This window comes from Rhizopus delemar, genomic scaffold (assembly GCF_000149305.1).
Source record: "Rhizopus delemar RA 99-880 supercont3.2 genomic scaffold, whole genome shotgun sequence".
Lineage (NCBI taxonomy): Eukaryota > Fungi > Mucoromycota > Mucoromycetes > Mucorales > Rhizopodaceae > Rhizopus > Rhizopus delemar.
In genome coordinates, this window is record NW_027137828.1 from 4,316,771 (window position 1) to 4,330,163 (window position 13,393).

At 39.4% G+C, this 13,393-nt stretch overlaps 3 protein-coding genes across 3 annotated transcripts; 1 reads left to right on the forward strand and 2 right to left on the reverse strand.

The window, feature by feature from the left end:
• Positions 1–1,677: 1,677 nt before the first annotated feature.
• Positions 1,678–5,007, reverse strand: RO3G_03922 (uncharacterized protein; the record flags this gene model as incomplete). Its single annotated transcript, XM_067658512.1, has 5 exons — positions 1,678–4,318; positions 4,373–4,531; positions 4,587–4,725; positions 4,776–4,857; positions 4,918–5,007. 5 exons carry the CDS (start codon positions 5,005–5,007, stop codon positions 1,678–1,680), a joined length of 3,111 nt encoding a protein of 1,036 aa, XP_067514613.1.
• Positions 5,008–6,626: 1,619 nt separating this feature from the next.
• On the forward strand, positions 6,627–10,492 carry RO3G_03923 (uncharacterized protein; the record flags this gene model as incomplete). The annotated part of the gene is made up of 5 exons (XM_067658513.1): positions 6,627–7,427; positions 7,484–7,894; positions 8,048–8,903; positions 8,993–9,312; positions 9,362–10,492. The coding sequence occupies 5 exons, from the start codon at positions 6,627–6,629 to the stop codon at positions 10,490–10,492; spliced, it is 3,519 nt and encodes a 1,172-aa protein (XP_067514614.1).
• A 421-nt stretch (positions 10,493–10,913) lies between these two features.
• On the reverse strand, positions 10,914–11,870 carry RO3G_03924 (uncharacterized protein; the record flags this gene model as incomplete). Its single annotated transcript, XM_067658514.1, has 2 exons — positions 10,914–11,396; positions 11,442–11,870. The coding sequence occupies 2 exons, from the start codon at positions 11,868–11,870 to the stop codon at positions 10,914–10,916; spliced, it is 912 nt and encodes a 303-aa protein (XP_067514615.1).
• Positions 11,871–13,393: the final 1,523 nt, after the last annotated feature.

The window sequence follows — 13,393 nt, forward strand, 5'->3', positions numbered from 1 at the left end:
CTTTTTTTTTTTAAAAAAAAAAAAGCTAAAAAAAATTCTCCAAATAGCCTTTTGAATTTTTATTTATCATCATTTCTTATATTGAACTTCCTTATTAATTTCTGCTGTTGTTCCAAAAAGCTTGCAAACACGCGATGAAAAATAAGGTCATTAATTGTAATACGGGGGTTTGTACAAGAGTCTCTAATCGGTATAGTAGACAACACATTTATTTTATGTCTGAAAATGCAACAGCTAAGGAGGTGACTGCATCAGCAGGAATTTAGATACTATAATAAAAAAAAGGATGGAATTTCTACGTTTTAGAAAGATCTAAAGAGGTTTATATGTGATTTGAGCAGTGAAACATTTATGCAACCAGTGCAGTGGGCTTAATGGTTAGTAAGTCCGCAATTAACGGTTCCTTAAAACAGGCCCGCTCCCGAGTACAAGTAAAAAGACTACAGACGCTGATTCACCGCTTTAAAAATCTTCAGCTAATAATTAGATGACAGATGATGATTGTGTTTTTCTTGAATATATAAAGACTAGCTTTATTAGCGAGATGAATCCTTTTAGCACTGACAAAGGAGGCAGTACTAACAATGATAAAGCACTGATTAAAGTACCAGTTACACATCAGAGTATTGATATCGCAAAATTCCAAAACAATGATTAAAGCCTTATTCAATAGAGCCTCTAAAGTCTGATTAGTAATTGTTCTAGTATATCACTATAAGCTGATGACATAAACCTACTAGCAGCGAATTAAAATATTCCATTGATCTTGGAATATAAAATGTATTTAATAAACAGACCCAAAACAGTTCACAATTAAAGTTCATGAAACCATTTGTGAGACAAAAAATATGTTGTATTTTTTAGTCAATATGTATTAGTGGCTTTGTTCGCTATTACTTGCATTAACCAAAAGTATATATACACTACGGTCTTTGTTATTTTTTAACTGTATAATGTCTGCTTCATTCTTCATTTCGTTCTATAACTTGATGGGATTTGGGGAGGGGTTATTTGGACAAGAAGGATGATGAAAAAAATGCAATAGCGGTTGTAACGAATAAATCCTGTTTTGTTGTTTCCATCGTCTTGCCTTTCATATCGATGAGTCTATACGGTAAAGAAATTCGTAGATGAGCATCAGAAGCACATGTGAGAGGCATTAATTTTTTATTGGCCTGTCCAACATAACTTTAGAAGGTCTTTCTTCACGCCTAGGCTGTTTTTTATAAATGCAGATTTTTAATTGTTTGCAATTCTGATTAGGTAGTGTCATATCTCCTTTAAAAGTCACATATAGCAAATGTCAATACCAATGGAAAAATAGGATGAATTTGGCTTAGTTTGGAGAGAAAGAATCAAAAAAAGATCATTGGCAATATACGCGGCGTTTAATGCTCTATTTTATACGAATATCTTGTTCATTAAAACAACTTGTAATTACGCTTAATTCTATATAGCAAGCCATTCATACGGTATGTTATAACATTCATGTTACAAAAGTATAAATTTTAGTCAATAGCAAATATTATTTTGTGAAATATAAGATGACATGCATCATATTTTTATACTTTGTCTATTATTATAAAAAGGAGGAAAAGAAGGGGGAAAAAAAAGAGTACGAAACTAATAACAGTAATAATAATGATAATGAATGAAAGTTCTAAAAGATGTGTCTTTTTAAGCTTTAGGGGGAGCAGTACGGTGTTGTTCAGCAGTACTCAAGATAGACATGATTTGATTTTGTTGCTCTGCAGTTAAGTCCTTTGTTAACAGGGTATAAGATGAGCTGTTATTCTGTTGCATGTTTCTAAACACTTGTTCAAAGCGAATATAAGGATCAATTTCATCCAAAGGAGATTCAAACAAAATTTCTTCTTCGAGCTCTTCTTCATCTTCGCCAAGATCGTCAAAATCGTTTTCGCCATTGTTTGCTGATGCAGCTTGAGAGGCAAGATATTCAAGATATTCATTATCCTCGTCAGGAACATCTTCATCTTCAACAGCGTCATCAATTTCATCTTCGTCACCTCCACTCAAGTAGTCTTCTCCAAAGTCATCGTCAAAGTTGCCATACAATTTCTCCATGCTATCGCGGTTTTCCATTGCCTTTGGCAGAGATTGGAATACAGTAACAACAAAGGCTAATAATTGGGACCAACCAGCTTGAAGTGAGTTGGGAACCAACTCCATAGGTAATTCTAACAAGGAAGAGATGGTTACAATCACCAACTTCTTATCGTGCACTCTTGTGAACTTGGGTAATGTGTTGAACCACAAAGTAAAGAATCCTTGGGTCCAGTTATTTTCCTCAAGCAATCTAAGCGTCAAAACAGGGTTGTAATACAAACAGTTGATGACAACTTCAATGCAGTGAACCTTGAACTCGGTTGTCTTCATGGATCCCGTAAAGATGAATTGGAAGGCCAAATTGAGGAAATGAGCGACACATCCATCAACATGTTCGCGACAGTTCAACAAGACTGATTCCATCAATTTACATGCACAGATACGATCTTGTTCTCCTGTTCTATCGCTCTTCATGACAGTATCAATAATGTCAAACATCATGTGTTGTACTTGACTGTTTTGAATAAATACATCTTTGCCGTAGGAGATATAGTTGTCTAAGGGTGGCAACATCTCCTCCATATAGTCAATACCAGAGTCCTTGAATGCTCCATAGATCAATTCAAATACTCCCCACATGGTAGGTGTTACTCTCTTAGCTGAGAAGGTACATGAGTCGATAATTTCAAAGATTTCATCATACAAGTCTAAAATCTTCTTCTCCAATGTGTATGTAATCACTGGCAACAGTGCATTTTCTAATTGTTGAAGGATTTCGGGTGTACTTTCGAGACTAAGAATCAATGTACCGATTGTTTTCAATACACCCATAGCTGCCATAGTTTTATCACTCAATTCATCAATGTCTCCATCAAATTCATCATCATCGGTATTCAATGCATTGTTCTGGTTTAAATCCTCCATAATACGCAAGAACGTATCTCTCAACTGTGTACAGAGCTGTACTGCAAACGGTGTCAATTGTTCTGCAAAGACTTCAACAAATTCTTCCATCACATTGGCCAATGTGTCGATATCAATCTCGTTGGTCAAGTTCAACAATTCTTGCATGATAAAAGGAAGGTTGGGTGCCATTGCGTTACGAACGCTTTCGTGTCGAATCATGGGCTGCAAAGCAAGACAGGCTTGCACTCTAACAGCCAATTCAGTGTCACGGATACAGTCAGTGACAGATTGATACAAGGTCGCCAGATTTTGTTCATTCGTGAAATCCAAATCACTAAAGTGTCTTGTCAAATCACAGGCGCGAGCTCTCAAGAAGGGGTACTTGCTCTTAAATTCAGGAAAGACATGGGTGACAAAGAAAGGCTCCATCATGCTAGCTACAGGAGACTTCTTTTGCAAAACTTGATAGGACAGACCACCAATCATGCAAAGGGCACCATCCTTTTCTCTTGGGTTCTTTTGATCTTCGGGTGCTTCCAAATACTTGTTGAGTACGCTGTTGACAAAGTTTAAGATACCCAAAAAGGTATGCTTTTTACGATCGCGTGCCAAGTCAATCAAGAAGTTCATGGCATTCGTTTGAGGTGAGTGAAAGTCTTCGAGAGGATCCACCTTCTTGTGTACAAATTCTACAGGATCATCATCCCAAAGCTCCTGATCTTCATCCGAGAAACAAAGTTGAGGGAACACAAAGTGGGCAACTAAAGTTTCAACGTGAGGCTTCAACAATAACCAGGTGGTCTTATTCTTGACACAGTCCGCGAAAAAGCAAGAAGTTAAAGCTAAAACTTTGTTGGGAATCCAAGTTTCCTTTTTGATCCAACATTCAATCTGGTTCAAGTAGGCTTGAAGAATGTTGGGAGCAAAGTTGGCCGAGAAGCTTTTGGCAAAGCCGCTGTATTCCGAGGAACTGCTGCGAGGCATGGTGGCGGGATTACCGTATTTGGAGAACAAACGGTTCAAACAGTGATAAGCCCACTTCTTTGTCTTCCACCAAGGATATCTTTCTCTTTCGTCCGCATCAGCAGGTAAGGCTTGATTGGGCACTTTCTTTTCAATAAGCTGAAGGAAAAGAGTTCCCCAAGGTACAAGAGAGGATGGGTCTTGAAGACATTTGGGTAACTCGGTTTGAATACCAGAGTGATAAATCTTTAAAGAAAGCTTGAGCATTTCGGCTGCTTCCACAGTATCAGATGTGATCAAGTTGGAGGCAATATTTTGAATAGCGGGGAAGGTGAGCTTGACAAGTTGTCTAAAAGGTTCGCGACGACTTCCAGTTCTCCATCTAAGTTGGCTGTGTTATGAGCGCAGTTCATATCCTTTGCTTTACAATACTTACTGATACACCTTAACAACTTCACGTAAGGCCAATAAACCAACATAGACTAATCGAACGTCGGTAGATGTCAAAAACTTTTCAAGTTCGCTAACAAAGTTTGGCCAGTTATCAGGGAAATCATTTGTCAAGATGGTGTTTAAAGTAGAAGTCAACTGTACTCTGAAAGCATGTGTAAGTTACTTTCGTTTGATAAAGTATTCATTATCCAACTTACTGGACTTGATTAGGAGCAGTAACTAAAGCTTGAAGAATAGTTTGTTTGACCATATTGCGGTCATCGTCATTGATTGGAACAGCAGATTCACGTTCACCATCCCAAGCTTTGTTCAAACGATTCTTAAAATAAATGGCAGCTAATAAAGCAAATAAGGATCATACAATCACATATTCTTCTTTTCTTTACCTGCTTGCCGAGCACCGAGTTCTAATTCTTCAGAAGCAAGGATTTGCAGTACAATAGGTAAAAAACCACTATTGGCCTCAATCTACACGAAGTTTACAATTAGCACAAAACTTTTTTAAAAAAAAGAAAAGCTTGTATTTACATTTCTGATATTAAGTTCTGCTTGTTTATGGATGTTAGGATCAGGGTGGTACGTTGCCACAAATAACTGATATACTGTGTTCTGATCCATCTCTTCAAAGTTATTGTAAAAGAAAAGAGAAGAGCGGTGAAAAAGAAAGGGAGAGCATGGATTTGAAAAAAAGTTTTTTTTTAGATTCCTTTGTGCGAGGAACTGTGACTGTCATGCCCTTTCAAGGTACCTGCATTCTTAATTAGGGAAAAAGGCGTGTCTTTTTTTTTTTTTTTTTTTTTTAAAAAAAAAGAAAATAAAAAAGTGATTGAAATTGATCCAAAAGTAACTATTTTGGTTCTGGCTACTTGTCTCACTGATTCAAGGTTTTCAGTAGTTTCTATTTTTTTTTTTCCAATCAATAGCTGGAATTAGCTTTGGAATTCATACTCAATATTGTTCTTGTACAATACAGATTCGATATTCGATGCTCTACAGTCATATAAAAACATACAAGTCATAAAAGGATTACTATGAACCTAGTCAATAGACTCTATCAATGAAAGCGTGTCTTTTATTCTTTTTAAAGACACTGCCTGGTGTCAATTTGGAAGGATGATAGTAATAGTGCGTCATTGTACTATTGTCTTGAAGATGACTGGCTTATGTCATTAAATCTACATAATAAAGAGATATGAACAAGGACTTTTTTTAATAATAAAATATATTAATAATCAAAGTGCTTTGGATCTTAAAGGAGAGTTTATCTATCAAAAGGAGACAATGACTCTCCTCGTTTCTTTGCATGCTGTGTCACATACCGCATTGTTCTCTCTCTTTTTTCTGTGTCTCACTTGCAGCAACGAAACCATGTCTTACATATTTCTAAATTGGCTGTGTCATCATAATAACAGCCGATTCTTATTCTTATTTTTTTCAACATCAAACATCTCCAAGACTCAATTTTAGGAATGAATAGATTGGAAAGAACAACCTTTATGAAAGCCGATATGCTCAAACGGACTTGTTGAGATCAAAGAGGATGATTGTTTACATTGTATATTTATTAGATGCGAGCATCATGTCGTTTTACATTGTCTTATTTGCAAGTAATCATCTTTCATGTTGATAGTAACAGGAATTGTCTGGAAAAAATGGACACTGGCTTTCAATTCTGAGAAAGTAGCCATCCGTCTGCAAGTGTTCCGATTGTCTTTTTCTTTTACAATTTTTATCCAAAGAGTCTCATCAACAACCCAACTTTCAGTGAAAGGAGCTAGCGTGAGGCCTTGATCGATCAGGGATCCAAAGGGGGAATTCTCGCGATTGGCATCTGATTCGTTTGCAATATGAGTTTTAAATTCCCTTTGTGAGATCACATGACGTAGACGATGACATTATGTCAACAGCATAGAGATTTTATGCGTGTGACTTGACAGATCAAACTAATATTTTAATGTTCCAAATATCCTTTTTCTCCCTCTCTTTTTCATTTCCTTTTTTTTTTTTTTTTTTCTTCCTTGAGCAGCATGCTGAATGATATACCGATCAATAGTGCACTATCCATTCACACCGATACCGAATCAAAAAAGATAACCAAACCAACCCATCGACGCCAAGTTCTCAATCGATTCGAAACGGCTCCACAAGAAGGATGGCAATTGATCAAGAAATGGGTCGGACGACGCCAGACTTCCAATAACAAGCTGTCAGTGGGTAATATTGAGCGACAGGCAGAGATGAACACCATCACACCCTTGATCATGGCCATGTATTTCACCCGAGATGAGCACAACAAGCATAGGATTCCAGTGTTCCTCAAGAACATTGTCTGCAAGGTGACTTTGGTGGATGAACAGGATGAGAAGCGAAAGATGCTGAGTGGATCGGTCTTCAAGATCACGATACAGTATGGTTCGGGTGCAGGCAAGATCATTTGGTCTGTCTATCGCACGTATTGGGATTTTGTTAAACTTCACTATCGGTACCGAGACGCAGCAGCTTCTCGTCTCCCGCCCTTCCCGTCTTTACCAAGGCATTACTTTCACAAAAGACAAAGGAAAACCTCCTTCAACAAGCAGAACCAAAACCTACCGGGCTCCTATATGGACGAGGAAACGATCATGGCCATCGTCAATCATACGCTACATCCTGAACGAGACGGAGACAGCACAGCCAGCTTGGCTCCATCTCAGATCGTTGACGTGGTAGATCCCGATAGGACGGTTTTGAATGCCCTTGAGGATTATCTGAATGAACTCGTCAGTTCCATCGAGCCCTGTGGATATATCAATCGCATCTGTCGGTTTCTCGAAATCTCTTGGATCGGCCTTCATCTGGCTGCAAAATACCCTGGCCTTCATGGTAAAGAAGGCTTTGCTGTACTTCAGAGCAGGACGGACAGGGAGCCTAAACAGACAAGGAGAAGACTACATAACGGCTTCATTTGTTTCTCACTGAACCCAGGGCGAAAGAAGCAAAAACCGAAATGGTTTATTGTAAGAGAAAGTTATTTGGCCTGTGTGGATGACCCCAGTGAGGTAAGAAGATGTCAGCAGCAGACGAAATTGAAAATACAAATCGACGCTTTTGTTAGAGTGAAATATACGATGTATTTTTATTCGACCAAGCATTTGAAGTGCATCGTTTAAACATCTTTGGAGACAGGTCCAATCATCAAGTGAAGAACAGCTCCAAGAAGCTAAGCAATGCGATCGCCAATGCCTCTCACTGGGCCTCGGGTCGATCGGTACTCTGTATCAAGAACAAGCAGGGCGTTTATCATTTTAGGACCAAGAGCGAAAGGCATGCGAAACAGTTTGAGATCTCCCTGAGAGCCTTGGCCAGTCGATCGATTTGGTGTGAACAGCATCGGTTTGGTAGTTTTGCACCCGTGTGTCATCAGACGGGGGTGACATGGTTTGTGGATGGACGGGATTATTTTTGGGATTTGTCGGTTGCTTTAGAGAATGCAAAAGAGACGATTTACATTCATGATTGGTGGCTGGTAAGATACATTGTTTGGTTTCACGTTCCATACTCATCTTTTGTTCCACTAGTCACCTGTAAGTGGCTGTATACAAATGTCATATCAAACATCTAACTTTTCCCCCCTCCTCCTCTCCTCCTACTTTCCATCCACATTCACAATGATCGATAGGAATTGGTAAGTTTCATTTCATTGGATGTCTTCCCCATACACTCATCATCTAATCCAAACAATCCACAGTTTCTTAGAAGACCGGCCTCAAGACATCCCGAATGGAGATTAGACCGAGTGTTGAAAAGAAAAGCCCATCAGGGGATAAAGATCTATATTGTGATGTACAAAGAGGTCGCTGTCGCACTCCCCCTCTATTCTCACCTTGCCAAACGGCATCTCTTGTCCTTATCGCCCAATATCTATGTTCAGCGCCATCCCTCAAGGGCCCTGGACGTCTTTCACAAGGACAGCATCTTTTTCTGGGCTCATCACGAAAAGATCTGTGTGATCGACAACGAGATTGCCTTCCTCGGTGGTATCGACGCCTGCTTTGGACGGTACGATGGGCCGGGCCACATCTTGGTCGATGACGGCCAGGAGACAATCTGGCCCGGCAAGGATTACTCGAATCCGCGGATCATTGATTTTCATACGCTGGATAAACCGTTTGAGGACAACATGGATCGATCCAGGCTACCTCGGATGCCCTGGCATGATATCTCGATGCGTCTCGTCGGCAGCGCAGCCCAGCATGTCGCCCGTCATTTTGTCGAACGGTGGAATTTTTTACGTCGAAAGAAACCAGCAGCACCTAAACGTCCGACGCCCATGCTGCTGCCTGTGCCTGAGATCGATCGTGTGTTGCCGATGAGTGACAGCAGGCTGCTTCATCCGTATACGTCGACGTTGTGTCAAGTCCAGATCCTGCGCAGTGTGTCGCCTTGGAGTATCGGTTCCACCGAGCATGTGGAGCACAGTATTTTGAACGCCTACGTGGAATGCATCAAGGAATCACGTCATTTTATTTATATCGGTAAGCGAACAGAGCCAAAGAAGACATCCAAGCTCACGACCTGTTAGAAAACCAGTTCTTTGTGACTTCGACAAAAACAGGAAATACAGTGATTGAGAACGGCATCGGACAAGCCATCGTGGACCGCATTCTTCGGGCCAAGAGAGAAGGCAAGAAGTGGAGAGCGATCATCGTCATCCCTCTCGTTCCAGGATTTCCTGCCAACATTGACGAGACAGAGGCCACGACGGTTCGGCTGATCATGCAGTGTCAGTACTTGTCGATTGGCAGAGGACCTCATTCCCTCTTGGCCAAATTGCATGCGGCGGGTATCACACAGACGCATGAATACATCAATTTTTACGGATTACGTAATTGGGCCGAGCTCAATCATCAGTATGTGACCGAACAGGTGTATATCCATGCCAAAGTAAGTTGCTATTTCCTCTTATTACGATCCCCGCTCATCCTGTGTGTAGACCATGATCGTGGATGATCAAAAAGTGATCACTGGGTCCGCCAATATCAACGAAAGGTCTCAGCTCGGCACACGCGATTCAGAGATCGCGGCCTGTGTGGAAGACAGGGACTGGGTGGATTCCGTGTTGGATGGTCAGCCGGTGAAAGTGGCCAGGTACGCACACAGTCTTCGGATGCGATTGATGTGTGAGCATGTCGGTCTGGACGTAGACCAAATGGATCGAGATCGATCTACCCAAGGCGATCTTTTATGCAGTCCCTACTTGAAACAACCCGTGTGGGACGAGAGCAAGGTCTGTGATACAAAGGATACCATCGATTGTCTACCGCCCTTTGTTCAGGTCAGTCCGGAGAGAGTAGAAAGAGTGGTGGAGGCGGTAGAAGAGAGTGAGGAGGTGTTTGTCGTCAGCCCTGATTCAGAGACGAGTTCCTGCACGGAGGATGAAGAGACCAAGCGGGTGAAGGCCAAGGTAGAGCAGCTCAATGAACATGGCGGACAGGTCCTGACAAAGACCAGCTCGAACGAAAGAGACAGTGTGATGTCACCTACGAAATCCATCTTTAGTAAACGCAAGAGTTCAAAAGAAGATTATCTTGATTTCTGGACCACCCTCGACTGTGACACGGACAACAATGGCGACCGACCGTTCTCGAGCAGACTACCCGAGTATTATGCGAGTCCGAACGTGATGCCGCTGTTCTTTGAGAGCAAGACAAAGGGGCTGACGGTGGGCGAGGTCTACGAGATCCTGAGGGATCCAATGAGGGACGATTTCCAAGAATTCTGGCATGTCTTGGCAAGATCCAATACAAATCTGTTTCGAAGATCGTTTTTGGTGATGCCAGATAATAATGTCAAGAATTGGGATCAATACCATCACTTTATCAAGATGGCCAAGTTATTCTTGGGTCGTACGGATCCAAAACATGGCGGGACAAAGACCACCGTGGCTGCGGCTGCAGTGACCACCCTACCGATCTTTCAGCAAGGAGGCGAAACGGTTCATGATCTACTGAAGCATATCAAAGGTCATTTGGTGATCTGGCCAAATTCGTTTATGGAAGAAGAAAAGGACAATGAATTTATATTTCAAATTGATAAAATACCTCCCATTGAGATTTTTGATTAGATTTTAAAGAAAAAAAAGTTTATTAATGAGGCAATGCTATATAATACACATAAAAAAAATCATAATAAACAAAAATGAGCATACTAAAGATCGGAAAGGAATCATTTTCTTTCTTTCTCTCTCTCTCGCTTTTTTTTTTTTTTGTTTTTTTTTTTTTGGAGTGATTGAAATATACATGAAGAAGAGCATATAAAAAGAGAAAAGAGAGAGAGCATATTAAAATAATGTTTGTTGATGACAAAAGAGATTGAAGGCTGCGGATGTATCTGTGAATGAATGATAGATGGAGTGATCAGGATATTGATGATTGATGGGAGAGAGAATAGATGAAGTAGAGGATGAAGAAGGTGACATGGAAGGTGAATAGGGTGGATGGGCCCTGTTGACTAACAAAGAGGTTAAGAAAGGAGAGAAAACATGTTTATGTTATACCTCGACAGACACCGTCATAATAGATACTGTTACTGCGAGAGGTCGGAGGGGTAGTGAATGAAAGATGGGTGTCGATTAAGGAATAGGTTGTATTTTGTTTTGGTCCATCTTGATGCACAGGAGGATAATTGTAGGTGGATGGGGGAAATTGCATGGAAGGAACAGGGGATTCCATGCAGGGAACACTCGGTTCGGCATAATCGTCAAATAATGCAGTAGTAGGTTTAGGACCATTTTGGTATTGACATGAATAATAATAATCAAGATCTTGTTCGATCAGTGCCATCTCATAACACAATCCGTCCTGTGTGTTCTTTTTGACTGGGTATATGGGTGAGTGAGGAGGATAGGCTGTGTTTTCAAAGTTCAGGGCACTCTGCTGACTTCCGTTCCTTCGAGAGATACAGAACGGACAGTGACGAACGAAGCGGGCGATGAGCTCTTTGGGTATCCATGAATACCTCCTACGAACCTATCAAGAAGTGAATATTCCGTCCGTCTTATTCACTGAGCTTACCAAGGCCGATGTCTTGTCTCTTCCACCGTGATGTGCCTCTCGGTGAGCACGGACCAAGATGGTGTAGATCTGCTCTCTTGTAGCCACTGGTTTGCCATCATGACAGACCACTTGTTTTGCACTCAACTGAAACATTTTCTTTACCCAAAATCGAAATTGAGCGGTGGATATCGACGTATTCCTTGGATCTTTGAGCACCTGCAAGACCATCGCATAGCGACCTTCATCGATCAGGGCCTTGTCTCTCTTTTTTGATGATAAATTCTTCAAGTAGTCTTGGACAATGTCTTCAAATTCCTTAAAAGAAGGGTATTGATCGTGATCATTGAGATGTGACACTGTATAATTATAAAACGAGGTTTGAGGATCACTTTGAAACATAGAATGCTGCTCTTGATTATGAATCAAATACGATTGCTGTTGATACATTTTTCTTATTCTAAATATACAATGCAAAAAAGAAAGAAAGAAAAGGAAAAGAAAGTGTGTTTTATATAAACAAATTTATAAAATGACCAAAAACAGCAAAAAAGCTAAAAGGGGAGAGAAGATGTGTATTCCTTTATTGGCTTAGGAAAAAACTATCCTTTTCATAAAATCACAAAAGATTGAAAGAAGCAAAAAAAAAAAAAAAAAAAAAAATCTTTTTTTTCTTAAAATGAATGTTCACGGCAATCTTGAAGGCATATGATGAAAAGCTAGAAAAGATTGGCAATAAAAAAAAATATAAATCAGAAACAAAGGAAATTTGATATAGATTTGATCGAAAAAAAAAAAAAAAAAAAGGTTCGTGCTTGATTGTGTACTTTTCTTTAAATAGTTTTTTAGTGAATAGAATTAGAGATGCTAAATGAAGTTAGTAAACCACGATGGATTCAATTTGTCACAGTGAACCTATACAATGAATTATGTAATGATTCACATACCACACACAATAGAATATGTCAACAAAAACACACAAGGGCCTTATTGAATTCCACTCTTTCATGTTATTTGTATCACAAAAGAAGCTTTGAACAACATCTGCATAACTCATGCGTGAAATAAAATTAAAAAATAAGGTCTACGTATATGTGTGTGTGTGCTTGTGATTCTTTTAAAAAAGAAACAATTGAATTCAAATCACCGTTTATCTTTAAAAAGTATTTACCGAAAAAATATATAAAAAAAAAAGAGAGAGAGAGAAAAAGAGAGGCATCGGTTGATAAAAATGCAGGATTAGTTCTGATTCTAATCCAATTTATAAAAAACTAATTCTTCAACTCAAAGCAAGTACACAAAAAGAGTAAAATCATTTAAAAAGATGCATAACAATCATCAACTGCTGATTTCTTTTTCTTTTTTTATATTAAGCCAATTGATAAGATGTGTCTGTGTACCTTTTTTTAGGGTTCTTTTCCTTTTTACAATCAATCAATCAATAAATAAATAAAATGCAGGGACTTTTTAGTCTGTTTCATACAGAAAATATGTCAATTTTTTAATTAGCCATAAACAAATGAAAACAATAGTCTTTTTGTCTTTGGCTGCACAAGTATGAAAACGTCACAAAAGTACTGTTGTCATGTGTATCATGACATGCCCTTTCAAAGAAAGAATAGGAGATAAACTCATCCTTTTTTCTTAAAAGAACGAGTTATCAAGTTCCCTTATTTTGAGAAATGCATAGAATATGTTGTACGTTTATTGTGGATAACTCATTTCAGGTATGATTGACCCCTTCTCTCTCTCTCTTTGAAATCCATAAAGCATCAGTGACATGGAATCATCCCTTCCTTCTTTTATTTAAAACTTGGAATGTTTCACAACTCGTAATTTTTATCAATTCCACATCATCTTTATGAACAATACATCAACCCCCCTCCTCTTGTTGGTGGTTGTAGGCATCTGAAACCATTCTTTTTTTGGAAAATAAAGCACAGACTTCTCTCATCAGATCCACAGCCGTTCTT